General features: G+C 47.9%; 3 protein-coding genes across 3 annotated transcripts; all 3 read right to left on the reverse strand.

The window, feature by feature from the left end:
- Window positions 1–911: 911 nt before the first annotated feature.
- On the reverse strand, window positions 912–6,735 carry LOC116498547 (keratin, type I cytoskeletal 13-like). Its single transcript, XM_032202873.1, has 11 exons — window positions 6,684–6,735; window positions 6,477–6,653; window positions 6,019–6,434; window positions 5,328–5,410; window positions 4,579–4,735; window positions 4,007–4,168; window positions 3,386–3,511; window positions 2,966–3,192; window positions 2,066–2,385; window positions 1,455–1,556; window positions 912–958 (listed from the first exon to the last, which is right to left on the reverse strand). Exons 1-11 carry the CDS (start codon window positions 6,733–6,735, stop codon window positions 933–935), a joined length of 1,848 nt encoding a protein of 615 aa, XP_032058764.1. The 3' UTR covers window positions 912–932.
- A 6,379-nt stretch (window positions 6,736–13,114) lies between these two features.
- Window positions 13,115–17,805, reverse strand: LOC116498548 (keratin, type I cytoskeletal 19-like). Its single transcript, XM_032202874.1, has 8 exons — window positions 17,317–17,805; window positions 16,362–16,444; window positions 15,640–15,796; window positions 15,055–15,216; window positions 14,486–14,611; window positions 14,125–14,351; window positions 13,519–13,649; window positions 13,115–13,182 (listed from the first exon to the last, which is right to left on the reverse strand). Exons 1-8 carry the CDS (start codon window positions 17,803–17,805, stop codon window positions 13,157–13,159), a joined length of 1,401 nt encoding a protein of 466 aa, XP_032058765.1. The 3' UTR covers window positions 13,115–13,156.
- Window positions 17,806–22,898: 5,093 nt separating this feature from the next.
- On the reverse strand, window positions 22,899–27,889 carry LOC116498416 (keratin, type I cytoskeletal 13-like). Its single transcript, XM_032202681.1, has 8 exons — window positions 27,305–27,889; window positions 26,284–26,366; window positions 25,568–25,724; window positions 25,164–25,325; window positions 24,672–24,797; window positions 24,325–24,551; window positions 23,859–24,004; window positions 22,899–23,079 (listed from the first exon to the last, which is right to left on the reverse strand). The coding sequence occupies exons 1-8, from the start codon at window positions 27,887–27,889 to the stop codon at window positions 23,054–23,056; spliced, it is 1,512 nt and encodes a 503-aa protein (XP_032058572.1). The 3' UTR covers window positions 22,899–23,053.
- Window positions 27,890–27,902: the final 13 nt, after the last annotated feature.

The raw sequence follows: 27,902 nt of genomic DNA on the forward strand, positions 1-27,902 counted from the left end.
AGAGGCTCAATCTGTATCTTCCAGAGCACCTTTACCCCTGAGAGCCATCCCTCTGCTGGGAGATCTGTAACCAGCCCCTAAAAACAGCTTGGGAATCCTTTCCCTTGGATTTCTTTTTGTTTCTCTCAGCCTGCCAAGACACACTAGGTTTTGTAAAAGTACATCCCAAATGTGAATAGGTTGCCAGTCTTCACCTAAAATCTCTGTTCATTCGTATACAACAGAGATGCCCTGAAGTGGAAACACAGAGAAGAGGCCAAGTATTGCACAGCTCCCATGGCTGTGCTCATTAAACCAGGCTGAGAATCCACCTTCTGTAAGACTGTACACATGCAATTCGGTTTCTACTCCAGCTTTATGAATTTATTTTACAGTGCAGATAGCTACTGCCGCAAAGTAGCGTTAGGCTATTGCTGAACTTTGCACTCTCCTTATCTGATGTGAACCCACGCAGGCAGCACTCAAAATGTGTTCGTTTGTAGTCTTCAGTGTTTTGCCTGGTTGCTCTTAAATGGTGAATGTGCCACTGTGAACTTTTGGGTCTTTTGCATAACCTAATTGAGTTGTTATTGTGCACTCGTGTAGGGCTGACGTTTGTAACCGGTTCATATAAAGATGTGTGCTAAAAGAAATTGTGTCAGACACGGCTTTGTGGTTGCATCAGAGAGAAGTAAAGGTTTATTAGAGGATTTTTCTTTCCACTAGAATACCAATCACGGTAGAGATTAACTCAGGTAACAGTGATTAGGCACAGAAAGTCAGACGGAAGAAGCGGGTGGGCCATCCGGAGAGTTGGGATGAGCCCACGGAGTGAACAGTGCTGAGTTATAGAGCTAGGGCTCGCCCTTGCTCTTCACAGAGGTGTGATCAGGTGTCCGGGTACGTTCTGCTTGGTCAGAAGGTCCTGCAGTGGGAGATGCCAGCTTTGCCCATCAGTGCTCAGACTTCCTAAAACTGCCTGTGGAAAGACGAAGGGAAGCAAGATTTTTTTAAGTGTTATCTCATTCAGCATTTTTAATCTTTTTGTTCCTTCGTAATTAAAGGCTGGGCAGTTCTCGGTGGACTAGATTTTTCCCAGTGTCAGGCTTCATATTTGTCCACACATGTTCATCTGCAGGTTTGTCATTGAATATATGGAACTGCTTCTACTCTCCCCTCTGTAAACGTAAATCAGGAGTCACTTTAAATTTAGAGCAGCTGTAGCAGTATAAATCTAATACAGATGGACTTAGAATCTGTATTTGTTTGTTGGGGTATTTACACCAATTCTTTAAAAATTAAAGTAGGATGGCATGTCATATATCTTAATTTTGCCTACCAAACATTAGCACACACAGGACTGCTGCAAGTCAGGTAGGAAGTTTGATCAAAGCTTTCTAAAAATTATGACCTTCAGCTCATTTTCAGTGTTTTCAGGCATTTGTTTGAGATGCTGTCAGGACCAGAATCCTTACCTGATCTTATAGTTTTTATGGCCTCGGACACTTCCTCCATTGTTGCTCCTCTCTCCAGTGTTCTATTCCCTTCCAGGCAGAGCTTCAGGTTTTCAGCACCTCCTGGAACCACAGCCATGAAATCAGATACGGAACAGACCTTTTGGTCACTCCTCATCTTTTGCTGCTTTAGGATTTTGGCAGCTAATGCTCCTTTTATTTTAAATGTGATGAGTGTTGCAGCTACTTCACTCTGCTTTAATCATATTGCTCCCTTAATATCCATTACATTTCTAACATTTGGCTTCATTCTGATACTACTGACTTCTCTGGTTCCCTGTATGCTTTCAGTTGGGCTTTAGTTTTCCTTTTCCTCCTTTATTTCCTCCTACACATCCTCTGATGAAGCTCTTCATAACATCCTTTACACTTGAGTCGCTTGTGAAAATGCCACCGTGTTCATTGTGTTACTGCTTAAGAACAAATGTCGGAGTGAACTTAAAACATGATGGTGACAGAAACAGCAAAAATGTCTCCAGGTTTCCAAATGTGGAAGGAAGTTGTCAAACCCTTCACTGCTATTTCGAGGGAGAAGTTAATGGAAGGATATACACTTTTATTCCAGTTCTTACCTTGGCTTTCACAAGATCTGCCAGAGTGGGAGTGGGAAGACGACGAGTGGGAGAGGCAGGATTTTCCCCCTCCTCCTCCACCGCCACCTCCTCCACCTGAAGTTCTTCCACAGCCTCCCCCTCCAGCTCCTCCTCCACTCCCTCCTCCTCCGCCTCCAGAAGCTTTTCCGCAGGATCCTCCAGTTCTTCCTCCACTGCTTCCTCCACCTGAGGACCAACTGCTTCCTCCTCCACTGCTTCCTCTCCCAGAAGACCAGCTAATTCCTCCGTGGCCACCTCCTCCTGAGGATCCGCCACCACCACCTCCTCCCTGCGAGGAGCTGTAAGAAAGGAACAACACACACACAAAATTTATTGCAGCAGGACTGAGGTCCGGCATCCTCGTGACTTTATCGAGGCCACTTTGGGACTTTCCTCTATGGTTGAGAAAGCACTACCATGTGAAATGTGTTCTAGAGAACTGGTTTTGAACATTCTTAAGTAAGAACAAATCAACTGATCTGCACAGAGGAAGAAAAAGAAAGAGAATTAATGGCTTTGGCTGTCTTTCAAGAGTCAAAAATTTGTACTTTGAGTATTTAGAAAGTAGTTATTCTCTTGCTTGTCTTTCATTTTCATACATAACTTCATAGTTCCTGATTGGACTTAGTGGAACAGAAGGCAAATGATAGTTTTAAAAACTTTTCTACATGTTTTTGTCCAGTTCACAATAAGTACAGAATAATACAGCTTTGTGCACTGCCAGCTAAGCTGTAGATTCAGTATGAATTCTTGTGGTTGTAGTAAATATCCTGACGATGAATCAGTTGCACTGGTTCCTAATATAAATATTATTACTATCATCTCTTATTACTGTCATCTCCACCTGTTGGCAGAGGTATGTTAATTAATCTGGATTACCCGATGCCATGCTGTCCCTCCTGCAGCAGTGCCCGGTACTGAGCAATCTCCTGTTCCAGGCGGGTCTTGATGCCCAGCAGCATCTTGTACTCCTGGTTCTGGCTCTCCATCTCGCAGCGGATGCTGGCCAGCTCCTCCTCCAAGGGGCTGATCATGCTCTGGATCTGCTGCAGCTGCATGTTGTAGCGACGTTCCGTGTCTTCCAGGTTGGATTGCAAAGACCGTACCTGAGAATGGAAGAAAAAGTACAGTGAGTACAGGGCTGTGGCAAGATGAGCCCTTCCTTATGCCCAAAATGAGAAAAATCTTTGATGGTGTCTTATTCTTTATGTGTAGAGTCTAGCTATAGCTCCAGATAGCTGTATCTCCTGTGATTCCAGCAACTCGCATTTCAGAGGACCAGGAGCAATCGTTGCATACCATGCTGAGCTGAGACTGCAGCTCGATTTCCAGGCTCTGATAGTCACGTCTCAGCGCAGAGATCTGCTGGGTGCTTGATTCCAGTTCCTGACCACTTGAGTGGACTTGTTGACTCACTTCCTCCATCTGAAAAATGAACATACAGTCTTGGAGCTTTTTAGGTTTACCTATAATATTTTGCCCATCAGAGAGATTCTACCATTTTTATCCTAAAAGCAATTGAATAACTGGCATTCGGGGTATCATTCATCTACAGGAAGTTCTTACCAAAAGTTGGTGTTATTTTGCTTTTCTAATATGAACATTCAAACCTTAATTTTTCTGGGATGCAGATGAGACACCTAACCCCCTTTTGTTAGAGGGAAACATGGACTCAGTGATCTTTGTGGGTCCCTTCCAATTCGGTATATTCTATGATTCCATGAGAAATAGTAAGTTTTCATTCCATTGTACTGATTTCTACTTATATAAACTAAGGAAAATCTATGTGAATTCTAGATGCTTCTGACTATATTTGTAATGAAATAAATCAAGAAAACCTGCTTCCTTACTGCGGGGACAGTTCAGATCAGCATGACTTAGGACAATTACTTTTTTAAACTTTCAGTGCTCGTCATTTACCTTGCTCTCATACCACCTTTCAACCTCTTCACGGTTTTTCTGAATAATATGCTCATATTCTTGTCTCATATCGTTCAGTTTCTTCAGCAGATCCTCTCCTGGAGCAGCATTGACCTCCACATTCACATCACCACCAGATTGGGTTTGCAGTGATTTGATTTCCTGAAGAGAAAACCCAGGCCCAAGGCAAACAAACAAAGAGGAGAAATTACATTGTGAAAGAGTTTTGGAGTCATTTAACTTCCTTTGAAGTCATAAACCATCCTGGAGCCTTTCAACAACATACATATCTGTATGTTTTGTTTTTGTTTTTGTTTTTGTTTTCTTGTTGCAATTATTCAGCCTTGACTTCCCAGACACTGCTTATGGAGGGGACCTGTGCTAAGAGATGCCCTGGAAGAGCCCAGGCCTGGCACTGAGGCTGTCTCAGGCTGCCCCTTGCTGAGCTGCTGCACATTAGGGGGGCAGGGAAGGCTCCTTGGTGCAGCAGATGTCACCTGGGAAGCCTTTATTTCTAGTATTGGAAGCGTTCTTGTTTTCCCCTCCAGTTTGAGGCAGGATCTGGCTCTCACCTCCTCATGGTTCTTCTTGAGGCCAATCATCTCCTCCTTCAGGGACTCAAATTGCATCTCCAGGTCAGACCTGCTCAGAGTCAGATTATCCAACAAGGGTCGCAGGGTGTTGATGTCAGCCTCCACGTTCTGCCGGAGACCATACTCGGTCTCATACCTGCACCAAGGAAAAGGCAGAAACGTCAGCCCTAGTCTTGGGCTCTCAGTCCTTCTCCTGCTGACTTTATTTACAAAAAAGACAATGTATTTCAGTGTCTCAGTGCCTGCTTTTGTGCCTGTACTCTGTAGCAAAGAGCATCTCTCAATCAGCAGAATTATGAAAGCTCTTACTTAAAGTTTAATGTTAATATTAAACTTTAATATGAAAATGTATTCTGTAGTCTATTTCATCTTTTCTCTTTCTGTAGATTTTGTGTAGGTTTCTTGTGTCTGTTTCATTTGACCTTCAGTGAGAGATAGTCACAATTTTTCTACCCTTAAAAATAAAGCTTTTTTAAAGCTTTCCCCTAAGCACACGTTTTAAAAAAAAAAATCGTTCTTTGCTTCCACAGTCATAGGAAGTATTCCCATTGAAGACTGTTACAGAAGTAATGAGAGTTTTGATGTCTTACAGATTATTTCACATGTGCTGTCATGGAGCCAGCAGGAACCCTGTGGATTGATTTCTGTGTTGAATAAGTTTCTGAGAGAAGGTTGGGGCAAGAAGGAGGGAAGAAGTCAGAGCCTGGAAAAGAGAAGTAAGTATTTACTTTATCCTGAAGTCTTCTGCAGTCATCCTTGTGTTATCCAGGTCCAAAAGTATCCTGTTGGTTTCCACAGCCGCAGTCACAAGCTAGAAGAGAAGACAGTAGTGAGGACAATTTTCCCTGTGAATCTCTCAGGTTTGAACAAGAGACACACATAGGAATGGGATGTCCCAGGTGTCTGAGCGTTTCCTACATAGAAGGGCCTAGAAAGGTCATCTATGGTGCAAAATGAAGAGGTACCGTTATGAAAACAGCATCAGAACTGCAAAAAAACCTACTTGGGGAATGCAAGAGGGGAGTGAGGAGTCCAACCAAGAGGCTTGGAGCCATCACAGCAGCTGTGGCTCACCTGCCGTGCCCACGGGCCTGGGGCTGTACTCAAATGTCAGACACTGCACACCCTGCAAGGTAATTGTTGCTGTTTTTCCTAGGCTCTAAAACCCACTGCAGGCAGCTGAGAGCCTGCACTCACTGCCAACGGACTGGGATGTCTGTAGGGGTGTGCATTGTTTCTCCACTTTGGGCTGGAGAGAGTTGGAGGCATGCACAGAAGGCAGAGTTTCAAGCACACGAGGTACTTGCAGGGAGACACTTAGTGAATGTAAAATATCCACACTGGCTGCCTCAAAGATTTTTCTCAATCGCAAAAGTCCATCTGATGCTTCTTAAGCTTCTGTGACGAAGAACACCCTACCTGATTTTGAAGGTCTTCGATTTCCCCGTAGTAGTGACTGTAATCCTTTCTGCCAGTAGGGCCTTGCTTCTGGTACCACTCCCTGATTAACTGCTCAAGCTGAGCATTTTCCTTTTCCAAGTTTCTGACCGTGTCCAGGTAGGAAGCCAGGCGGTCGTTAAGGTTCTGCATGGTCAGCTTTTCGTCGTTGGACAGAATTCCCATGCTCCCTCCACCAAAGCCACCTCCGCCAAAGCTGCCACCGCCGCCAAAGCTGCCACTGCTGAAACCAGCAGCACCTCCACCAAAGCTTCCTCCGTAACCACCACCAAACCCGTTCCTGGCTGATCCGAAGCATCCTCCCATGCTGCCACGGCGCATTCCTCCTCCGTAGCCACCACCGCTCATCCCTCCATAGCTGCCACCACTCATTCCCCCTCCAAAATATCCGCCCCCACCTCCTCCTCTGCAGCTACCGCCGCTCATTCCCCCTCCGTAACTGCAGTGCCTGATCCTTCCATAGCTCCCACCGCTCACTGCCCCCCCGTAGCAGCTTCTGGAGCTTCCTCCACCACAACTGCCACCAGAAAACCTGCCGCCACCGCTTGTCCTAGCGGTGTATCTTCGTGAGGAGGCAGAGGAATACGTGCTGCCCCCTCCGCCACCGCCGCCGCTCGCGCCGCCACCGCTGCTCCCTCGGTGGCAGCTTCTAGAGGTTTGCTTGGAGCCACAGCTCATAGTGGCAGCAGGGAAGGATTCAGCTGGTTTTACAGTTGTTCTGGAATCATAGCTCCGAGTCCTCCCCTGCCTGGTCTGAATTTATACCTGAGACTGTGGGTGTCACCAGCGAAGGGAGTACCTTGCCATGTGTATTCGCAAGCCGTGGCTTTTATGCCAAGAGTAATTTGCCAAAGGGAGATGTTTGACAGTGTCAGGAAGCTTAGCCCATACTCGGAGTGTTCCTGACCGTTTGTTTGTTAATACAAAACATGTAATTTCTATTGGGTGGCTCTGAATTAGGCAGATATTTTCAGTGATCTAGTCCACTGACTTACAGTAATCAGAGTTAAACTCATCCCACTCACCTCATCCCATTTGCATCTCCTTCAGCACAACAATAAACTGTCACAGCATGAGACAGTGATGAATGTTGCCATCTCTCTTCTAACGTGATCATTCCTCATTCTCTTTCCCCTTTCAGTTATGTGTCAAGGAATCCCAGCTAATTCTTATACACAGGCAATATCTTACTACGTTCTGGTTTATGGGTATCTTATGCCACGTGCTCCTTATTTTTAGTCTTTTGTCGCTTTATGCCTTTTGAAAACATCACAGGATGTATTTTGTAGGTACACTTGAACCATTGAGACTTCTTAATTTCTCCTAAATACTTAGTGAACATTGTCAAATATGGTACATCAGCAGTTTGTCCCAAACATCCAGCTGCAGTTATGTTTGAAAAACAGCTTATTATGTAAAATTTTATGTCAACAACTTGAAAATATCTCTGTGTAAAACTGCAAGGAAGAAAAATGTGATGGCTTGTTGCAGGAAATATTTGCTCAGACCAACTGAGGTTACAGCACAGTTGAGGGACTGGGGGAAGCATCCTGGCTCTGGGCTGGTTTCTCTTGGCACATCGGTGAAGGTGAGAGACGAGCAGTGAGGATGTGTCCCCGCTGCAGGAGGGATTGCAGAGTTTCAGCCAGGATGTTTACCTGTCTCAGCGCACGTCCAAACATCCTCCCCCCTGTAGGAGGAGGTTAATGCACAGGAACACCTGCACTGCATTACCTGAGTATATGCGGGCTGGGTTTTTATTGGGAAAAGGCGGTCACGTACAGTACCTCGGCCTTACTCTGATGCTGTATGCATCGTGTACAGAGAAGGTTTTGTAAACTTACATTTTGCCCTGGGATTTCTGAAGAGTAGTGACAGCGTGGAAGATACTACTAAAAATTAATGTGGATATAACAACAACAAAAAAAAACAAATAAATTGTGAGTTGGAGTTCTGATAATGACAGGATGCTCAACTGATGGAGCATAAAACAAATAGAAACATGGACTAGAAGCACAGAATAAATGAAAGATACAAATGGTAATGTCAATGCTCTGTTAGCTGGCACCGTGTAGGCTGAACTAGTTGGGTGATGTCCAACTTCCCCTATTGATTGGCTGTTTTATTTTTTCCTCATTAAGCCTTTGTGATGTTGATTGTTGCTAATTTGGAGGTTTGGTTGTTATGGGCTCATAGCAAGTGTTTGTGGAAACATCTTTTTATAAACACCCCTCCCAGCACACCCTCACCCACACGGTTGGGCACACCTAAAGTTTCAGCTCCCGCTCCGTGTCATGAAATGTCCCAGGAAGCCAGGCCTTCTGCGGCCTGGAGAAACTGAAATCATTCACTGCAAAACTTGTTGGAGTCTCAGTGATGATAATTTTAGCTTGTTCTGGTGAAAAATCCTTGTCTCTTGAAGCTCATGCGTCTGTCTCCTGTCCTAACAGCTGCTTTGGCACATGGAGCTGTGGGGTTACCTTCTGCCTGTTGGCTTCCAGTCGCTGATGTCCGTGTTATAGGAACATTGTTGGGTTGTTCTGTGTAATTCTGCAGAAGGGAGAGGCTTATTTATTTATTTATTTATTGGAAGGATGCTTACTGCGTCTGTTGTATTAGTTATTCCTTTTGGTTAGACTAAGCTCTGTGTCTTCCGTTCCCAAGCAGGGCACGTTTGCTTTGTTTGAGCATCAGTGAGTATCCTTGGGCACAATGTACTTCACAGCTCGATGCTTAGTGAAAGGAAGACTTGGTGCCACTTTTCCCCCCGAATCCTTGCAGGTATCATACCTCCAGAGTGATGACTGGCTCCTTAAAACTCAAGAAGCCTGGTGGGTTCTGTGTGTCTGCACTCATTGGGATCAGAGAGATGTTACGGAGCAAACAGTTCCTGAAAGGAATGTTTTATTTCAGATTGGCTGTGGTATGGAAGTCCTTTCCACCAGCTCTTTTATGAGATGGTAGTTATCACTGCAGTTATGTCTCATACGACTGTCCAGGCATCTGCAAGCATACTGAGCTAATCAGAGGATTTTAGACAATATCTTCTGCAAAATCCAGAAATAAGTGCTAAATAAGTGCTACCAGAGAAGCTGTGATGCCTGTGCCTCCCACACCGCTATAGGAAAAGAGGCGTGGACTGAACTGTAAGCTGAGATTTAAAACATGGGCCTTGTTTTGAAACAGAGTATTGTTTTTGGCACTGAGCATAGCTAATGGAGAAAACATACAGTCACAACGTACCCTCAGAGCTGAGAGTTTCATGGCATTCAGGACAAGCTGCCCTTGTGCATTGACTGACATGCTTCAGGGCACAGCCGAAATGGAAGAGGGTGGAGGAGGAGGAGGATGCTTTGAGGGCAGATGACACCACAGCTGCTTGCAATGAGGTTTCCTCCCTTTCCCTGTGATGGAAACGTTACGAGCTGCTGCCCAGAAGAGGTTGGTGGACTATTTAAGCCTGAAAGGCTCACCCAGTCCACCCAGACTGCAGGGTGGCCACATGCTGTGCAGCAGGGCAGATGTGTCCTGGCTGCCAGCAGAGAAGGAAGGGAGTCTCCTTCCTCTGGGGTACAGGGTTAGGAGTAAGGGCTGGAAAAGCCACCGTGGCCACCTGGAGGGTGGTCTTAGCACATGGAAGGTCCTGCCTGCTCCCGTGGCACCGCCTTTTCTGTGCTCACAGCCGGGTTTGGGAGAAGGCACTGACGCTGCTGAGCACATCTGTGGGGTACAACTGCACCAGTGCCCACCTGTGGCTGTTTCTGTGTGATGAGTCCTTTTCAGTCCTTCCTACCTCTGGCCAGATCTGTCAGAAGTCATTTTCCTTGTGTTCCTATAGAGAAAAACCGTGGAAGATCTATCTGGGGAACGTGACTCATCCACTTAATTATACATTATAAACTAACTCCCATTATGTAATCATCAAGCAATTTTATTAATACCAGGTAATTCCAGGGGATGATATTTCTCCATAGTGAAGAAGAAACCCAGTCCCTGCAGTATGACGTGGTTGGAGGCAGCACGTGGTCCTCGTTCTGAGGAGGGGCACTGCTCTTCCACTGCAGATCTGCATGGAGCTGCTCTCCTCTCCATTACAATGCATATGGCGAGATTTTGTTCTCATCTCAGTAAAATCCAAATGTTTGAAAACTGGAAAATCTGAGAAAAACTGATTTGGGTTAGTTGAATCGTGTTAGGGCTTAATCGTGCTTATTATTTTAAAAGTGCATCAGCTGAGAGTTGCAAACAAAAGGTAATTGCTACCTAACGAGTCCCAGGTTTTTTCCTCTGTAATGAGGGCACAGAGTGCTTTGAAATCTGTTGTTCCCACAAACACAGCTGGTGGTGCCTGGCAGCAATTCCCACCCGAATTTTGGAGGCTCAAAATGTCAGTACTAACTATTTCTAGCAAAAATTTCATTTTCTCTGAGTTAATTTTTGTATTAGAAATTGTTGTGTAAAAAACAAACAAACAAAAAAACAAAAAAACTGTCCCATTCTTGTCCTAGCAGTGAGATTGATGGCTGAGAAGGATATCGTGTTGTTCCCACAGCAGTTTGTACAGCTGCCACGAACCCAGAAGGAGCATCTTCAAATATTTTTAGCATTACTTAGTGGCACAGTACACAGAATGCGTCGTTCGTTCTGCTTCTGCTTGTGTTTATTTCTGGCCACATCTCCTAAAACAAAGCAGTGCCTTCCCAGAGCTCCGAAAAAATTCCACCTAGCCCATCTGTGTACGGCCATTCCCTGCATGCCAAAACACTTCTACATACGCGAAGGTTTTTAAAATACCTGTTTTGAAGTGGGGGAGCGAGGCCCCACCTCTGCTGCGCTGTTCTGCAACGCAGGGCGTAGCCCTGGGCACCTGCCTGCGCCCCGAGATGCGCGGCTGGGGGGCTCGTTGTGCCTACAAGGCACCCACCCGGTGCCACTGGCAGCCCGAGCATGGGGTGTTCCCCACCCTACAGCCACCCCACAGCCCCCTGGTTTGGGGTCTGCACTATCCTAGCCAGCAAACAGCTCTCCAGCAGGAAAACAACCAATTCCTGGGTGCCGCCTTCTGGATCTGTTACTCATTCGGTATTGCAGGAACCAGCGCTGATGAAACCGTAAAAGGCACCTTCAAAAGCTCCACCACCCACTGGAACGATGGTGATTATGATAGGAGCAGTAATTAGGTGAGTCAGGGCTGTGAGAGGGACTTGGACTGTACGAACCCTTTGTCGGGGACTTCGTTAGTTCGGGTCTGAGCAGCCCTTTGCGCAGCTGGCTCGGTGCTGCCTCTTTGGCAAGACCTTGGCAAGGGCTCGGAGCTGCAGCTCTGCCACCCTGCGGAGAGCCTGGCTGCCACCACACGCTGCAAAACAGCCCAGCACCATCCGAAAAAAATCCGTGGGTGTCAGCAAATGGGTGCAGCGAGTTTCAGGGTGGCTTCAGTCCTGGGCACGGCCAGGCAGGGGAACGCACCCGGGGTCTTCAGAGGCAGGAACAAAACCTGCATTGTGTCCTGCAAGTCACTTTTTCAGAATCAGGCCACATCAGCCTTGCTTGCCATGAATGTGACCGCTAAATGGAGCAGGAGGGGAGCTTCTGTCTGTGTGTTTGGCTACCGGCATCCCCGCAGCACGCCTCTGCTCGGGCACCCGCTGCGAGCCCCCAGAGCTGCACATTGGTGGCCTCCAGCCTCACCCACGGCCCTGGCAGTGAGAAGCGATGTGTGGGGACACGTGGGGACACCTGGGGATGTTGTGGGGACGTGTGGGGACACCTGGGGATGTTGTGGGGACACATGGGGACACGTGGGGATGTTGTGGGGACACCTGGGGATGTTATGGGGATGCATGGGGACACCAGGGGACATCTGCAGACGAGCTCCTCCTGCGTGCTGGGGGCCAGCCCGGCCAGCACCCACCTTCCCGAGTGCTCCACGCGGCTCTTCGCGTATCGCAGGGCGTTAATTCCCTCATCTCCCGGTATCGCACCCTGATTTCATCGCCTACCAGCACCGGCCCCAGCCCTCCTGCAGCGAACGGCTGACACCTGGCGGAGCCGAGCCGTGCCGAGCCGTGCCTTGCGCGTCCCCGCGTGCTCGTGCCCGTGCCCGTGTGCGCGTGCCCCCAGCTCCTGCCCGCTCCTCCCCGGCCGCGCCGCCAGGGGTCGCCGAGCTCCGGGCTGTTTTGGGGAAATTCGCTGGGTTTGGGCTCCGAGTGTGTTGTATTTCTTCATTTCTCGGCGATCCCCAGATCTTTCCTACAGCTCCAGCTCTGGGACACGGTTGTGCTGTGCTGGTCTGGGCTATGAAATGGGCTTTGGGGTCATCTGCTTTTCCCACACGGGTTTTTCACTCGTTTCAGGCTGTTGGTTGTAAAGGGGATACGTTCAGACCGGGCGTTAGGAGGAATTCTGCACTGTGAGGGTGTGAGGCGCTGGCACAGGCTGTGGCTGCCCCATCCCTGGAGGGGCTTAAGGCCAGGCTGGATGCGCCTTGGCCAACCTGATCTGGTGGGTGGCATCCCTGCCACGGCAGGGTTGGAGTTAGATGAGATTTAAAGTCATTTCCAACCCAAACCATTTTGTGATTCTGTGATCTGCCTGCAGGGGCTGCCCGGGAGGAGCTGCTCGAGCCCTGCAAAGTTCACGAGGCCACTCTCTGGCTCCTGCTGCCAAAGCCGCTTTGCTCCCCGTGGAGCAGATCCCAACCATTTCTGGGGCCCCGTTGTGCGTGGCTTCCCAGCTTCTGCTGGCCGGGGATGTGGGTTGCACCCAGACTGCCCCCTGCTTTGCTCAAGGAACTCAGTTTGCAGACACGGGTTTCTTGATTGCATCAGGCAGAAGCAAAGTTTTATTAGAGAAGGTTTTTCACCAGCAGGTACAGTAGTGATCCTGACTAACTCAAGTAACTTCTAGGGGTTGCAGCATTACAGAACAGAAGTAGCAGAACAAACAAAAGGGAGGCCCCCGAGAGGCCCCCTGAGATACACGGCAAAGCATCGCACCATTACTTCTACTTTCCCTCCGTAGAGGCGTGCAGGGAACAGCGAGTGTTCCTGTTTTGTCTGTGGGGTTCTCTGTACGTCACCTTCTAGTCCATGCATCCTCAATCACAAATTCTCCTGCAGGTCACTGGAGAAGAAAAAAAAAAAAAAAAAAGAGAGAGAAACATTATTTTGATTCAGACAGAGACAAGATCTTTCAAATAACAACAAAAATCAGCCAGGAGTTGGACTCCATGATCCTTATGGGTCCCTTCCAACTCGGGATATTCTGTGATTCTGTGTGTAGTGCCCTTATTACAGGAGCAGACTTTGTTAAGCAAGTTTCTGTTAAGCAGACAAGCCAGGGAAACCCAGAAATTCCCTAAATAATTGTGTTTTGTTGAGAGTTTGCTTTGCCTGGCCTTATTACAAAGGAGCAGACTGGAATAAAAATGTTTTCTTCTTGTGGAAACCCGACTCTTACCCTGTATGTCTCCGGTCTTGCAGGGTGGGACTTGCGGCTGGCAGTGGGAAGACGAGGTTGTAGTATAGGTGTGGCTTGTCCTAATGACTCCTCCTCCTACGCCAGTTCCTACTCCGATTCCTCCTCCGTGACTAGTGGGAGAAATTTGGTGAAAGAAATAGGCAGTTTTAGAACATTACTGGACACTACTGAGGGCACAAAATGTCAAACTACGTCTTTACAGGGGTTAGAAATGTCTGAGTATTTTACACAGTGCTCTTTTTTTTTCATTTTGCTTTGCATTTGTGCCCCCTTTTGGCATGGAAATGGCAGCGCACTGCAATTAATTTTCTTCTGACAGTTCTCACCCATCTTATTACAGAACAGAGACGGTGACAAATGCTAACAGCACTAATAGCTACAGGGCTGGAAGATTTGGTTCCTCTGCTTTGCAGATCCCAAGGAGTAACTTTTAGTTCAGACTTCATAGTAAGGCTGCTCATAAGACATCTTTGTCATCTCAGTGAAAACATTAAGATAGGCCAAATGTGGTGTCAGATTCCAAATCCATAATTCAGATCCTTGATATTTTCCTTTATTCTCTAACAGATTCAGGGATTTACGTACATAAGGTCCTGCTGTCCTCCTTCCAACAAGCAGCGGTAGGTCTGAATCTCCTGTTCCAAACGGCACTTGACATCCAGTAAGGTCTTGTACTCCTGGTTCTGGCACTCTATTTCCGCCCTAATTTCAGCCAATTGCTGCTCCACGCACGTGATCTGGTTCTGTAGCTCCCCGAGGAGTGTGTTGTACTGGCACTCGGTCTCAGCCAGAGAGGATTCCAGATTATTCCTCTGGTAAACAGGACAACCAAACAAAGAAACAAGGTTCATTTAGGTGTCACCATGGAGTTTATTATTTCCAGTGCAGAAATGGAAGAGTTATTCACCAGTATCCAAACACAGCTGTAAGAGAGCACACCACCCACCTGGCTGAGCTGAGCCTGCAGATCGATTTCCAGGGCTTGCAATTGGCGTCTCAGTTCAGTGACCTGGTTGTTGCACGTCTCGACCTCCTGACCGCTCGTAATAACCTCCCGATTCACCTCCTCAATCTGCAAAGCACCAAGCCAGAATAAAGACCGTCAGAGTGTATCTGTGTAATTTGGACTTCTTTTACTGAAGCAGAACACAGTGAGCTGCTAGCAAAACCAAAAGGGAGCACGGTGAGTTCTCTGAACTGGGCGTTAACCACCGCCTTCAACTGCTTGCTCTTTTACAAATCGCATTAACCTCATGGCTATTAAGTCTCTTTAATCCAAATGTGGGGTATTTCAGTTCCAACACCACACCACAAGGCCTTGTGGTTAATGCTGCCGTTCCAGATGGGGCATAGCAAACTGGTCAGACAGGCCCGGGTCTCCCGCAGAACACAGGGTGTAAATGAGTGCTGAGCCTGGGCTTCATTGCAAAGGGCAACTGCTTATTTTCTCTGAAATGCTCCTGTGCTCTGAAATGTGCTCATCAGTTTGTTTCACAGCAGGCGTGTGTCGCTTACCTTGCACTCGTACCAATCCTCAACTTCCTTGCGGTTGCGCGCTATCAGTGTTTCATACTGGCATCTCAAATCCTCCAAGATTTGCCTGAGATCTGGTCCAGGGCAGGCATTGACCTCCACACTCACATCTCCAGTTGATTGTTTCCTCAGACAATTCATTTCCTGGAAATACAACCCAGATTAGACACATTTTGGCTTTTAAAACAGCACAGAAGAGCAGAGCTCGGTGGCTGAGAACAGCTCTCCCTGCCCGGGGTGCCTCCCAGCTGTGGCTGTGAACCACTGAGAGATGGTGCAAGTGTTTTCCCCAACAAATCTGTTGGGTAATCTCTTTTCTCACCCACTGCAGACAGCAGCAACTTTCACCCCCTCTGGCTCTCCCAGTGCCAGTCCCAGAGAGGAGCAGCTGCCTCGGCCTGAGCTCCTGCACCACCCAGCAGGCAGGCAGGTCTCAACCCCAGACCTGTTTGATGGGAAAGCTGTGGTATGGATCGGCTCCTCTTTGCTTCTACATTCAGAGCACGTTCTTGTAGACAAAATGTTTTATGCCAGGGCTGTGGTGCTCCTAGAGGAGCAGGAGCCTACCTCCTCGTGGTTCTTCTTCAGGCAGCAGAGCTCCTCCCGCAGCGACTCCAGCTGTGCCTCCAGGTCAGACCTGCAGAGAGTGAGCTGATCCAGGACTTGGCGCAGGCCGTTAATGTCAGCCTCCACGCTCTGGCGAAGGGCCAGCTCCGTCTCGTACCTGGTTTGTGCAAAAAAAAAAAAAAAAAAAAGAAAAAGAAAATCAGAACTGAAACATCTCCACTCAGCTTCTGCAAAGATCTCCTCTTCCCATCTGCCTGCTCCGTACTTTGTTTTGCTGGCTAAGCTGGATGCACTGTGTTTGATTTCTGCCCTGCACTTGATGCCTGTTATGTGCCAGCTCTTCTTCCCCATGTCTTTCTCCCCGTTCTGATATCGCTGTGTTTGGTATTGCTCACCCAGCTGCATTTCTGCTTTGTTGATCCCGATCTGCACTGGTCTGTGATGGAAATGCTCCCAGTATACCACTAAGGGCCACTCCCTGCAGTGTCAGTCCCAAGCCCTAACCACCAAACACCATTGCCCAATGTTTTACCCAAGAATACTAATTATGGGATGTCTGAGGACCAGGAGCAAAATGCCTTTCATCATTACATCCTGCCCTAACGTGGTGTTGCAGGAGACTTGTCCTCAGCCTCTGCATGGGGTGCGCTGGGACGCCACGAGTGAGATGCGAAGGAGCAGGGAGGAGGCAAGGGGGTGCATCGGCACGGAGGGGCACTCACTTCACACGGAAGTCATCAGCAGCCATCCTGCTGTTATCAATGTCCAGAATGATCTTGTTGTTATCAATGGTTGCGCAGACAATCTGGAAAAGAGCAGAGCATGAGAGACGGCTCCCTTCTCTCCGCTGCAGTACTCTACAGGTGTATCTAGGGGACAGTTAAGTATTAACTCTTTACAGTTTCCTTTTTCCATCACCTTTCTACTTAAATTGCTTTGTTCCTTGAGCAGAGCAGCTGCAGGAGGTAGCTGTGCCTCCTTGACTAGCAGGCAGTAAAGAAGAGAGGTAGGGAGTTAGTGAGAGGGCAATTCCCAGTCTCAAAGTATGAAAGGAAAGTTCCAAAGATGCTTCACAAAGAGGTGAGCATAAAGAACCTTCCTTGAGATATCAAAGCTCAGCTGACATTTAGGCTGGCTTGTTCCTGACTTCAAGCTTAAGGATTTTCAGGGAAGAGAGTTAGAAGGTACCTTTAAACCTAAAGCTCATCTACAGCTTTCACTGGGGACACATTAGAGTTGGGCTCTTTGTGCCACCACTGCAATCAACAGACAATTTTAAATACTCAGCTTTTTTCACATAGCATTTATAATGCTTTATTTGATACATGTGCTATGTGTGTTTTCCTCTTGCTCTACAGTTCTCATTGCTTTGCTTTTCTTACTGGGCTGACACCACTGCATTTCCTCAGAGCACAGTCAGTAATATTCAACTATACAGCCAAATCACAGCGTAACAAGGCATCCTTTTTCCTTTTTAAGAGCATTATCCTACCTATATCACCTCGCAGTATGTGTCCACACTCATACTCAACAATGTCACAGAGGAAATTGCTACAACTTATGTTTGCAAAGACATTTTACAACAGTAAAAATATCTTAAAGAATTGCAGTAAGTTCTAAATGCAAATTAAGAAATGAACCTTAACGATGGCAGGAACAACTGAAAAATGGGATTACCTGATTCTGAAGATCTTCAATTTCTTTGTAATAGCAGCTGTAGTCCCGGGGCTCGCAGGAGAGGCCCTGTGTAGCATACCACTCTCTGATTCTGCATTCCAGTTCAGCATTTTCCTTCTCCAAGCACTTCACCTTGTCCAGATAGGAGGCCAGGCGATCGTTGAGGTTTTGCATGGTCACCTTCTCATCGCAGGATGAAAGCAAACAGTCGCCACCAAGACCACCAACAACCACACCGCCTCCAAGGCCAAACCCGAGGCCATTGCCATAGCAGTTGCCACCTCCATAGCTCCCACCAGCCAAGCTACCAACACTCAGTCCCCCTCCATAATTCACTCCACCGCAGTAGCTCCTTCCAGAAAAACCTCTGCCACTGCCTATCCCATAGGAAGAAATCCGTGCTCCACCACCACCACCAATGATACAGCTGCCACCACTGCTCCTGCCTTTGCTAGACACAGTAATAGTCTCCTTAATGTTGCAACTCATGGCGACAGCAGTTGGAAATGCAAGCAGAAGCCCAAAGCAAGTTGCACAGCTTGATATTGAATCAGACTGCGAGTTGTCCGCTGCCACGAAACTCTATTTATACCTTCCACAGTGGGTGTCACCACTGGCTCCTCTTCCCATAAGGCTGGCTACTCCAGCCATTGGTGCCAAGAATAATTTCTCAAAGGGAAGTTTCCTTTCAAGATTCCCCATAGATAAGGAAGATACTTTACATGTCTCTTGCTTATTTCAAAAATACATTAGCAATAATGTTTTATGAATCATCAGCTTTTTGTTTATGATGCAAACTTTACAACATTAAGCCAGGAAAAACACTGTCCTAAATTATATACCAGGAAGAAATCATTAAAGGTTATTGCATCAAAGAGCTCTTTATCTCTCATTAATTTATTTTCATCTTATTTTGAGTTGAATAAGCAGTTTTCTTACAGGGTGCTGATGTTTGAATATGTAAGATGAAAAAGAAAAAATACATACGAAGTTTGACTCTCGAATGATGTATGAGGAATGATGTAAGAACTTTGTGGAAAGATCAGAGACAGAAAGATTAACCTTTAAGTCTCTCCACTGGTGAAATAATTCCCGAAAACTCAGCTACAAGACGTGACGCTTGTGGAATGGGCTCTTAAGGGCCACGGACAAAAGATTCTTCATTTGTGAGCTGGGCTCTCCGGCGGTTCACGAAGGTTTGCTTCTTTATATGGAGAGCATGAAATAACATCCTAGGACTTTAAACATTGTTCTGACATTCAGTGAAAGATGTTTCTGTAGTTTTCATCAGTATGGATAGTGGTTGTTGCTGGGGAAATACGTTTTGTTGTTGTTTTTTTTTTGAAACAATGAATGGGGCTGGAAACATCCCATGGGCAACGTCTCTGTCAATATGTGCTGCGTGCTTCTGAGAGGTTTGAGACCACTGTCCTAGGAAGTACAAAGACAGAATTGCTGATGAAGCTGGCAGAAAAATTGTTCCCCACTACAGTTCTGGACTGGTTTGGAAAAGATGGATTAAATAAAACTAGAGGTTATTCTCTATCCCTAATGTCTCCAAATCTTAGCTAGGCAGAGAAAGGAAAAAGCAAAAATCCTTCCCCTCTTCTGACATCAAAATCCAGGCTAAGCTCATTTTCCTGAGGTATTTGGCTAAGACACAAGTGCAATGGCCTTCTCGGTAGGGAGAACCTGTTTTTAGCCACTGTTGAGCAAGAGACAGGCATTCCACAGCTCCCTGAAACTAACCGTTCCCTGTAAGAAATTCTCCAAGCTTGTTTCCCCAGAGAAGAAGTGAGGCGAAACTCCTGCTCACATCCCCACTCCGTGTCAGGATGGCAGATTGGAGTAGCTGTTACGGCAAGTAGCTAATCTCATTTACTGAAGGACTGAAGTGTCCCAGTGTTCATGGATTTTACCATCACTTTATTGCTCTTACTCTAGTTATTCCTTCGTAAGGACGCGTCCTCTTATCTCTGCATCCTTGGATGTCACTGTGCCAGCAGTGAAAGCTGGCAGTGATATCTCCAAGCAGGCTGGAGACAGAGGTGTGGAGGCACTTGCTCCGAGTGCTTTACTCAGAGATAAGGAGCATGCCTCTGGCAGAGTCTGGGGATGCTGAACCCAGGTCTCCTGGATCTGTCTGCAGTGCCTGAATGTCAGCCTGCCCTTCCTTCCACCTTGTGCTCTGCTCAGTGCCTAAATGCAAAGGAGCCGAGCTAAGAATAGGTAAAAACCTTAATAAAAAGTTACTGTGCATAGAAAGGAATATCTGAATTTCATTACTAGGACTGGAGAGCATAATTGGAGTCAGGGTGTGGTGGTAGGAATGAACCGAAACTGATGTAATGCTGCATTGCTTGAAGCTTTGCCTGTCCTGCGTATGATTCTTCAGGAGTTTCCCAATAGCTGTCTGCAGCAAGCATCTTTCCTGAGTGAGCACACATTCCTTCCTCTCCTTCACAGTTATCATTTTAGCACATCAGAATAATGCAGGCAGAAACGTGGGACTTGCTCCTTTGTGGGAGTGGAGGACGTCTACATGCTTATTGTGGTAATTGCTGCAGAGAGGATGGCTCCGGCCCCTGGGAGCACGCTGGTCCCCGGGGGGACCTTCCCCTCGGACCCTCCTCTTCGTGCCTCTGCCTGGGATCCTTGCATGGTGCACTCTTGCCCTCTGTTTTGCTATTTTTCCTTTTTGTCTTCGGGAAAAGGGTGCACTAGTTAAGCTAAGATAAAATTAAATCACTGCTCTGAAGATCTAAAAAAACAAAAACAAAAACAAAAAACAACCCTAACCTTTCCCTCCTTATTTTCATTCAGTTGTGTGCGCTCATAAGCTTCTTGGGTCTAGTCTGCGTGGCACAAAGAAGTATGGAAATCTCATGGAAATGTAATTTCCAGCCCAGGGCTTGCAGCTCCGTAATTTGCAGCTCCCTAATGTATGGGTTGTTTCCAGGGTGTTTGCTGCTGGGGAACTGTTTATCCCAAGCCACCTTCTCATGAGCTGCTTCCCAGACGCATCCCGACTCGTAGGTCTGGTGTCTTTGGAGCTGAGTCTGTAGGTCCCTGGGGGCTTTCCAGAGGCATAGGCATAACCTCAGGATCATTACAGTCCTGCGGCCCGTGTCATTAGGTCTCTTTCACCTCTCAGGAATTTAGGACAGCTCCTTTGTGAAAGTGCGTGTGTTGCTCCTGCCGGACCTTGTGCGCCGGGTGGGAAGGCCTTTGATGTGAATACAGGGAATCCGATGGAGCAGCTAGATGTCAGTAGCAGGTTGCAAGAGAAGGAGGCTCCCCAGCTGGTGGGAATCAGCTGGGGCTCCCAGAAGAAAGCAGCAAGCTTTTCTCCTTTGGGGGTAGCCCGGAGTTTCCAGAAGACTGAAAACTGGAGGCATGTCTGTAAAATGTCCTTGTATTTTTAGAGGAAGACTGGCAGATTGGGAAAGGTCAAGACCAGAAAGGGAACTTACCAAGACCAAGAAGGGGATTATCTGTCTGTCTTTGCACTGAACAAGGCAGGAGAATACAAAGGCAAAGGAACGTGGAAAGACGTCCTTCCAACTGCTCAGCTGAAGCTCTGAGAGCAACTGGGATATACGCAGAGGAGTCCGACCACTGGAAAACTTCCAGTATAACCACAATAAGCACCTCTCTCTGCTGGGAAGCATATGCCAGCATATCCCTGGGTATACACGTCTACCAAGGGATTCCTGCATCAAGTCCGAGACTTTCCCTAGGACTGGAACTTGTCTTTAGAGAAGACTTGATTTAGAGTCTTGGTTTAAAAGCATCTACTTGATGGCAGCTGTTCTGTGTCAGTTTGCAGTAGTTCCAGTGCTGCATTTTCTCATTTCTCTTTATTTCTTTTTGTTTCTTACTATGCTCTAGCCACTGGATAGTCATGGATTTAATGTCTCATAGATAAAATCAAATAAATACCACTTACTCATCTCTCCATGCACTTCTAGAGCAGGAGATAGGCATCCTTCACCTCCCTGACACACTGATGATTGCTTCAGCCACTTGCTGTCTGTGAGCCTTTGAGAGGACAGTGGCCTGGAAGGTGTCAGGTTGTGTTAAGTCTATTTCTGTAGCAACAGAGAAATCAGTTTCTATATAAGAGGCGAGGCTAAAAAAGAGTGCCACACCAGACTGCACATGTTGTCATGAAATGTTTTTGTCTCTATAGCCTTTCTCCTTCTCCCCATGAGGTTGACTGCTTCGTAATCTCCAGCTTGTGACAGCAAAGGAATTACCAGGTGGGGGTTGCCTTGCCAAGTCACCCCATAAGTGAGTGTGACTCTGTAACAGCCACATCACAGCGCACCAGAGGTGACAGCAGCCAATGCTGTAGCTGTAAACCTGCAGGGTGGAGTGAGCGTATAAAACCAGTCGCAGCATGGTTCTCTGGTCCAACAAACAGTGTAATCCTCAAACCCCTCCAGCTCATACTGGCTTTTAACTGAAAAGTCCCCAAACGCAGACTGACCCCCGTAAGCCCGTGGCTGCACCCACCAGAAGAGCTGTGGGGCTGTTACCAAACTTCTGCCCTCGGTTTTCTGCCCAGGTCAGCGTCAGGACGCACTCACACTGCCCATCTACACTGACTCAGCACCAGCTACCTCTGCTCTTTGGGGGCAGAGGAGGGGCTGATCTTTGTCTTGCTTGTGAGGTTTAAGAAATAATGGCTGTGTGTATCGAAAGACGCTAGCTGGCTTTTTTTCTCTATCGTATTCTCTGCTGAGCTGCACTTTTTCAGCCCTCATCCTGCCCCCTCTGGTTCTGCAGGGGGTGTGATGAGCGTACAGCTGCTTCTGCAGCAGTTTCTGATGCTTGGGTTGAAACTGCTTGAAACAGGATGCCCGGTCAGTGACTCAGTCCCCAGGTGAGAATAGGTAGGAAATGGACTTTTTGCAACCACTCCTTTTCTCAGTGGGAAGGTTCCTATAACATGAAAGGGCTGGGGCTGAGCAGAAGCCATCTCAGCAGAAATTAAATCAGTTGTGGGACCAAGATCTGTGGGCTGGATGCTGAATTACAGCGGGCACAGCCCAGACGCACCACCCAGGGCTGAGGCTCTCTCTGCCTGTCCCATCACTGACCTTCTGCCAGTTCTCTTTATTCTCCTATATACTTTTCTGTAATTGTGCTTTAGCAAAGTTCCCTGTGAGAGGAATGCAGGCATCTGCCCGCAGGGGCTGCCCGGGAGGAGCTTCCCGAGCCCTGCGAGGTCCACGAGGCTGCTCTCTGGCTCCTGCTGCCGAAGCCACTTTGCTCCCCGTGGAGCAGATCCCAACCATTTCTGGGGCCCCTTGTGCGTGGCTTCCCAGCTTCTGCTGGCCGGGGATGTGGTTTGCACCCGGACCAGCCCCTGCTTTGCTCAAGGAACTCAGTTTGCAGACACGGGTTTCTTGATTGCATCAGGCAGAAGCAAAGTTTTATTAGAGAAGGTTTTTCACCAGCAGGTACATGAGTGATCATAGTACTGGTTAACCCCAGTAGTAGTCATGGTGGCTGGGCACACGCAGCAGTACAGACTGGAAAAAGCAAATAGCAAAATAAAGCAGAATGTGGCCCAGCGCTCTGCTCATCCCTCTGACACATTGCTTAGCATCGCTGAGTAATACAGAAGAGCACGTTCCTTGCTCTTAGCAGAGGCATACAGTAAATATTCTCTCTCTTTATCCACGGCTCTGCTGCAGGGATCTCTTGTTGTATACTCTCATTTCTCTGCTTAATCACAAATCCTTCTGCAAGGCACTGGGGAGATCAAAGAAAACATCACTTTGTTTAAAGCAAGAACAGATTCTTTCCCACACTGTCACGCCGCACACATACGCAGCACGATCATCCCACAAGCCACCTCAGCTGGAATTTCAGATAAATACCAAAAGGAGAGGCCTGGTCGCTGCCTGCCCATCGGGCAGATGTGCTCTGAGGCTGCCCTTTTACGCAGGGATGCCAAAGGTGGGAGCTGCAGACCCTGCACCCCCAATAACCTGGGTGAGGGACCAGCACCAGGGTCCCCACCAGCTCAGTGCCCCTGCCCACACCCGTTCTGCTGGATCAGCTGCCACCACAGTCACGTGTTTTGCTTCCAGTTTGGCTGGAAGTTTCCCCCTGAAATAGTGCTAGTAATTTTCTACCAAAATCCTCATCGTTCCTGCTTCTTTTTTGGTTTTCACTCCTTTCTCCGGCTCTCCTTTTGCCCTAGGTTTTGTGCTGGTTCTTTCTCTGTGTTCTCTGCCTGTCTGTGGCTTGCCTTCACTGCCTCTCTCCCTCTGTCTCTCCCTCTTCCTCCTCACTTTTTGCAGTTCTCATGCTTCCAAGCAGACTGACAGCTGCTGCCTGCTTTCTGAAAGCACTCGCAGCCACTCCTCTGCCTTTCCCAGTAGCTTCGCAATAAAACAATAAACACCCCCTGTAAACTGCATTAAATACCCCCTGTAAACTTCACTGGAAAGGCCTTTGTTGCTGCCTGTCCGTGTTGCACTAGGAAGGAGAGGACTGTGGAAATCTTGCCGTGTTGCAGCGCTTACCTTGTATCTCCGCAGCTGCACAAGATGGCATCTGGGAAGACGAAGTGTAAGTGTGGCTTGTTCTAATGATACCTCCTCCTCCTATTCCACCTGTTCTTGCAACTCCTCCTCCTAGCCCTGATGATTGACTGATTCCTCCTTGCTGACTGTGGGGACAAGAAAGTGACATTTAGTGAAGGGTTTGTCAGATAAATCAGAAGTACGGGTTGCTCGTTGGCCCTTCTGCTCTCGATCTGTTTTCCTCTTGGGCATAAAATGGGCAGAAAGCTGCAGGGAGCTCTTCTCCTGGCAATGCCTGGCACAGGATAGGGAAGTAGATTATCCCCACTGCCTTCCAATCACCCCAAATAAGTGAGGAAGGGAAAGGAGCTGGAAGAAAGCCTCCACCTGTAGCTCACTTTGAGGCTGTTTGAAGATACCCAGGACACAGGTATTGCGCCTCTTGGTGTGTCTAGGGGGTACTCACATGAGGTCCTGCTGGCCGCCCTCCAGCAGGCAGCGGTATGTATGGATCTCCTGCTCCAGGCGGCACTTGACGTCCAGCAGGATCTTGTACTCTTGGTTCTGGCACTCCATTTCCGCGCGCAGGTCAGCCAGCTGCTGCTCCACGCACGTGATCTGGCTCTGGAGCTCACCAAGGTGGTTGTTGTAGCGACACTCTGTTTCAGCCAGGGATGCTTCCAGGTTGTCCCTCTGAAGAAAAACGTGTGGCACGTTAGAAATACAGCATGGGAAGCACTGCATTTACCCACAGAGCCTTCCACCAAAGCAGAACCGTGCGCCAGCTGAGCTGTGCAGCAGCACGCCACCCACCTGGCTGAGCTGAGCCTGCAGATCGATTTCCAGGGCTTGCAATTGGCGTCTCAGTTCAGTGACCTGGTTGTTGCACGTCTCGACCTCCTGACCGCTTGTAATAACCTCCCGATTTACCTCCTCAATCTGCAAAGCACCAAGTACAGACATTAAGGGGATGTCCCAGTGTAAACCAGACTGAGGATTAAGGAAAGAGCAGAGGAGCTAACGAAAAACAAAGAATGGGGAGAGTTTGGGTGAAGTCTCTCATCCTAATGAAGTAAACCCTGCGTGTAATTCCTCTTCTAATAGTGCCACTGCCCAGTCCTTCCCACTCCTCATCTGCTTCGTGAAGAGCTCCTGCCTCGAGTCCTAATGACATGTGGCAGAGGGGCAGCATCCCCTGCAGCACTTGGTCAGCTGAAATCAGTGCTGAATGCTGTTGGTTTTGCTTAAGTTAAATAAGTGTGGAAGCATTGCCTGGAAAAGTCAAAGCTGAGTAAATTTGCTCACCTTACACTCATACCAGTCCTCAACTTCTTTGCGATTGCGTTCAATCAGTGTTTCATATTGGCACCTCATCTCCTCCAGGATCTTTCTGAGGTCTGGGCCAGGGCAGGCATTGACCTCCACGCTCACATCTCCAGTCGATTGTTTCCTCAGGCAGTTCATTTCCTGCAGAAAATCAAATCATTTTTTTTTAAAAAAACAAGGAAAACAACTGCGAGAACCCAGTTTCCCTGTAGGGAAGAGCAGAGCCCCCGGCAGAGCCCCTCTCTGGTGGGCATTCTCAGCTCCTGGGTGGCACGCGCCGTCTGCATCCATCACTTGCAGCAGAGGAGGAGAAACCCACCCGCAGCCAGCAGTGGCTGCAATTAGCAATTAACGCTTTTTGCACGAGAGGAGCAGGAGCCTACCTCCTCGTGGTTCTTCTTCAGGCAGCAGAGCTCCTCCCGCAGCGACTCCAGCTGTGCCTCCAGGTCAGACCTGCAGAGAGTGAGCTGATCCAGGACTTGGCGCAGGCCGTTAATGTCAGCCTCCACGCTCTGGCGAAGGGCCAGCTCCGTCTCGTACCTGAGAGTGAGAAAGGAAACAAGACAGAGCAGTCAGAGCCTGACCTCACCATCCACTCTTTTTTTTTTGATGTGACCGTCCATCTTTCTTGCAGTGGTTTCCTAGCTAGCATCCCAGGACAATAGGGAAAGCAAATCCGGCTTGCTCTGTCAAAGCCTGCCCTCAATCCACTTTGTCTGGAGCTTTCTCACCGGGGTGGAGGTGTCACTCACCGCGTTTCCGTGCTCCAACAAGAAAAAACAAAAACTTCCCTTCTGCAAGGCACCACGTGCCAGAATGGCAGCTCAGGTGAACCCGCGCCCATCCCTGTCTGCGAATCCCTGCAGCTGGCTGCTTTCTAAAAACTTCCGAGCTCCACACAAAACCTTGCTATTGCCCCAACCTGGAAGTGCCACCAGTGAAGGCAGCTCAGAGGCACTGGATGAGAGTTTTCCACGTAGCCTCCAGCCTGTCCTGGGCACAGGGCTCAGGGGACCTGACCGAGAGCTCCTCGCCGCGAGGTTTTAGGTGGGGGCACAGTGCCAGAGGCAGGGGTGCTGCGTGCTGGGGGGGTACTCACTTCACTCGGAAGTCATCGGCTGTCATCCTGCTGTTATCGATGTTCAGAATGATCTTGTTGTTGTCTATGGTTGCGCAGACAATCTGGAAAAGAGCAGGGTTTGGTACTCAGTCCCGAAGCCTCTTCCCTGTATCCCCAGGCTCAGGTGTGCCCAGAGCAGACCCCGAGCTCTCCCTTCTCTGATGCTGGCTACCAGGCAGCAGAGCCTGGCAGTCACAGGGACAAGTGAAGTACTGTGGAGGCATTAAAATGCTAAAACACACAGTTCAGACAGCTGGGGAATTATAATTAGTGCTGTCCAGAGCCTGCCACGATCCACCCAACCTTTTAAGTCTAAATCTCACTTTCACGGATAAGAGATACAAAAGCTTTGTTCCGAGACTTAATTATAAGTCTGCCTTATTCTGTCTGTTTCCTGGATTCTTTTCACTTTATTCCTCTTTGTGCGTTGACATCCTAGAATTTTTGCCAAATACACTTTGCAGGGAAATATTTTTAATTTTAAATTGCATACTCAAAATGCATTCAGGCAATTCTCTCCTTGTTCTTGTTATTAATTACATGTCCAATACATCCAGTTCTCTGTGAAAGAGTAAACTTTAAATAAAAAAAAAAAAGAAATAATTTTAAGCCTTGAATCTGCAAGACTGGTGACAGCACAATATAAATTCATGTCACTCATTATTTATTTCTTGTTCAGTTGTTTTCTTGGCAGACATCTATTTGAACATGTTGGCACAGATCTAGTTCAGAAAGACTACTGAGCCAAGCAAGTTGTATTCTGTGAACCTAACACTTTCCCTTTCAAATATATCTGACGAATAAAAGCAGTGGAAACAGTCCAAGTACCCAAGATTTTTACATTTCAGCTCTAGGGCATTCTACGGGCAGTTGTCTTAATGTCTGTTTACAAAAAGCATTGTACAACGAGGAAATGTTACTCTCGATAACTGCAGTAAGTTGTGAATCAACGGCGTGAGAGAAGCTTACGAGGGAGAAAGCAGCCGAGAAATGGTGTTACCTGGTTTTGAAGATCTTCTATCTCTTTATAATAGCAGCTGTAGTCCCGTGGCTCACAAAAAGGGCCCTGCTTGGCGTACCACTCCCTGATTCTGCACTCCAGGTCAGCATTTTCTTGTTCCAGGCACCTCACCTTGTCCAGGTAAGAAGCCAGGCGGTCGTTAAGGTTCTGCATGGTGACCTTTTCGTCACCAGAAAGAAGAATGCCATCACCAGCAAAGCCACCTCCAACTACCCCTCCACCAAGACCAATACCAATGCCACCTCCAATGCCACCGCCGAAGCGGGCACTGCCACCGCTGAATCCGATGCCCGGACATCCTCCGAGGACGGCGGCTCCTAAGCCACCTCCATAGTTTCCACCAACCAAGCTGCCAGTGCTCAGTCCTCCTCCGTAATTCACACCACCACAGTAGCTTCTACCAGAAAACCCTCGGCTACCACCTATCCCACAAGTCGTGTATCTTCCAGAAGAGACTGAGGAGATCCGTGCTCCTCCACCACCACCACCGCCACCAATAACACAGCTGCCACCGCTGGTCCTGCCCCTGAGCGAGCCAGTTGTCTGCTTAATACTACAACTCATTTTGAGGACAGCT

The sequence above is a fragment of the Aythya fuligula genome, chromosome 24 (assembly GCF_009819795.1).
Source record: "Aythya fuligula isolate bAytFul2 chromosome 24, bAytFul2.pri, whole genome shotgun sequence".
Taxonomy (NCBI): Eukaryota; Metazoa; Chordata; class Aves; order Anseriformes; family Anatidae; genus Aythya; species Aythya fuligula.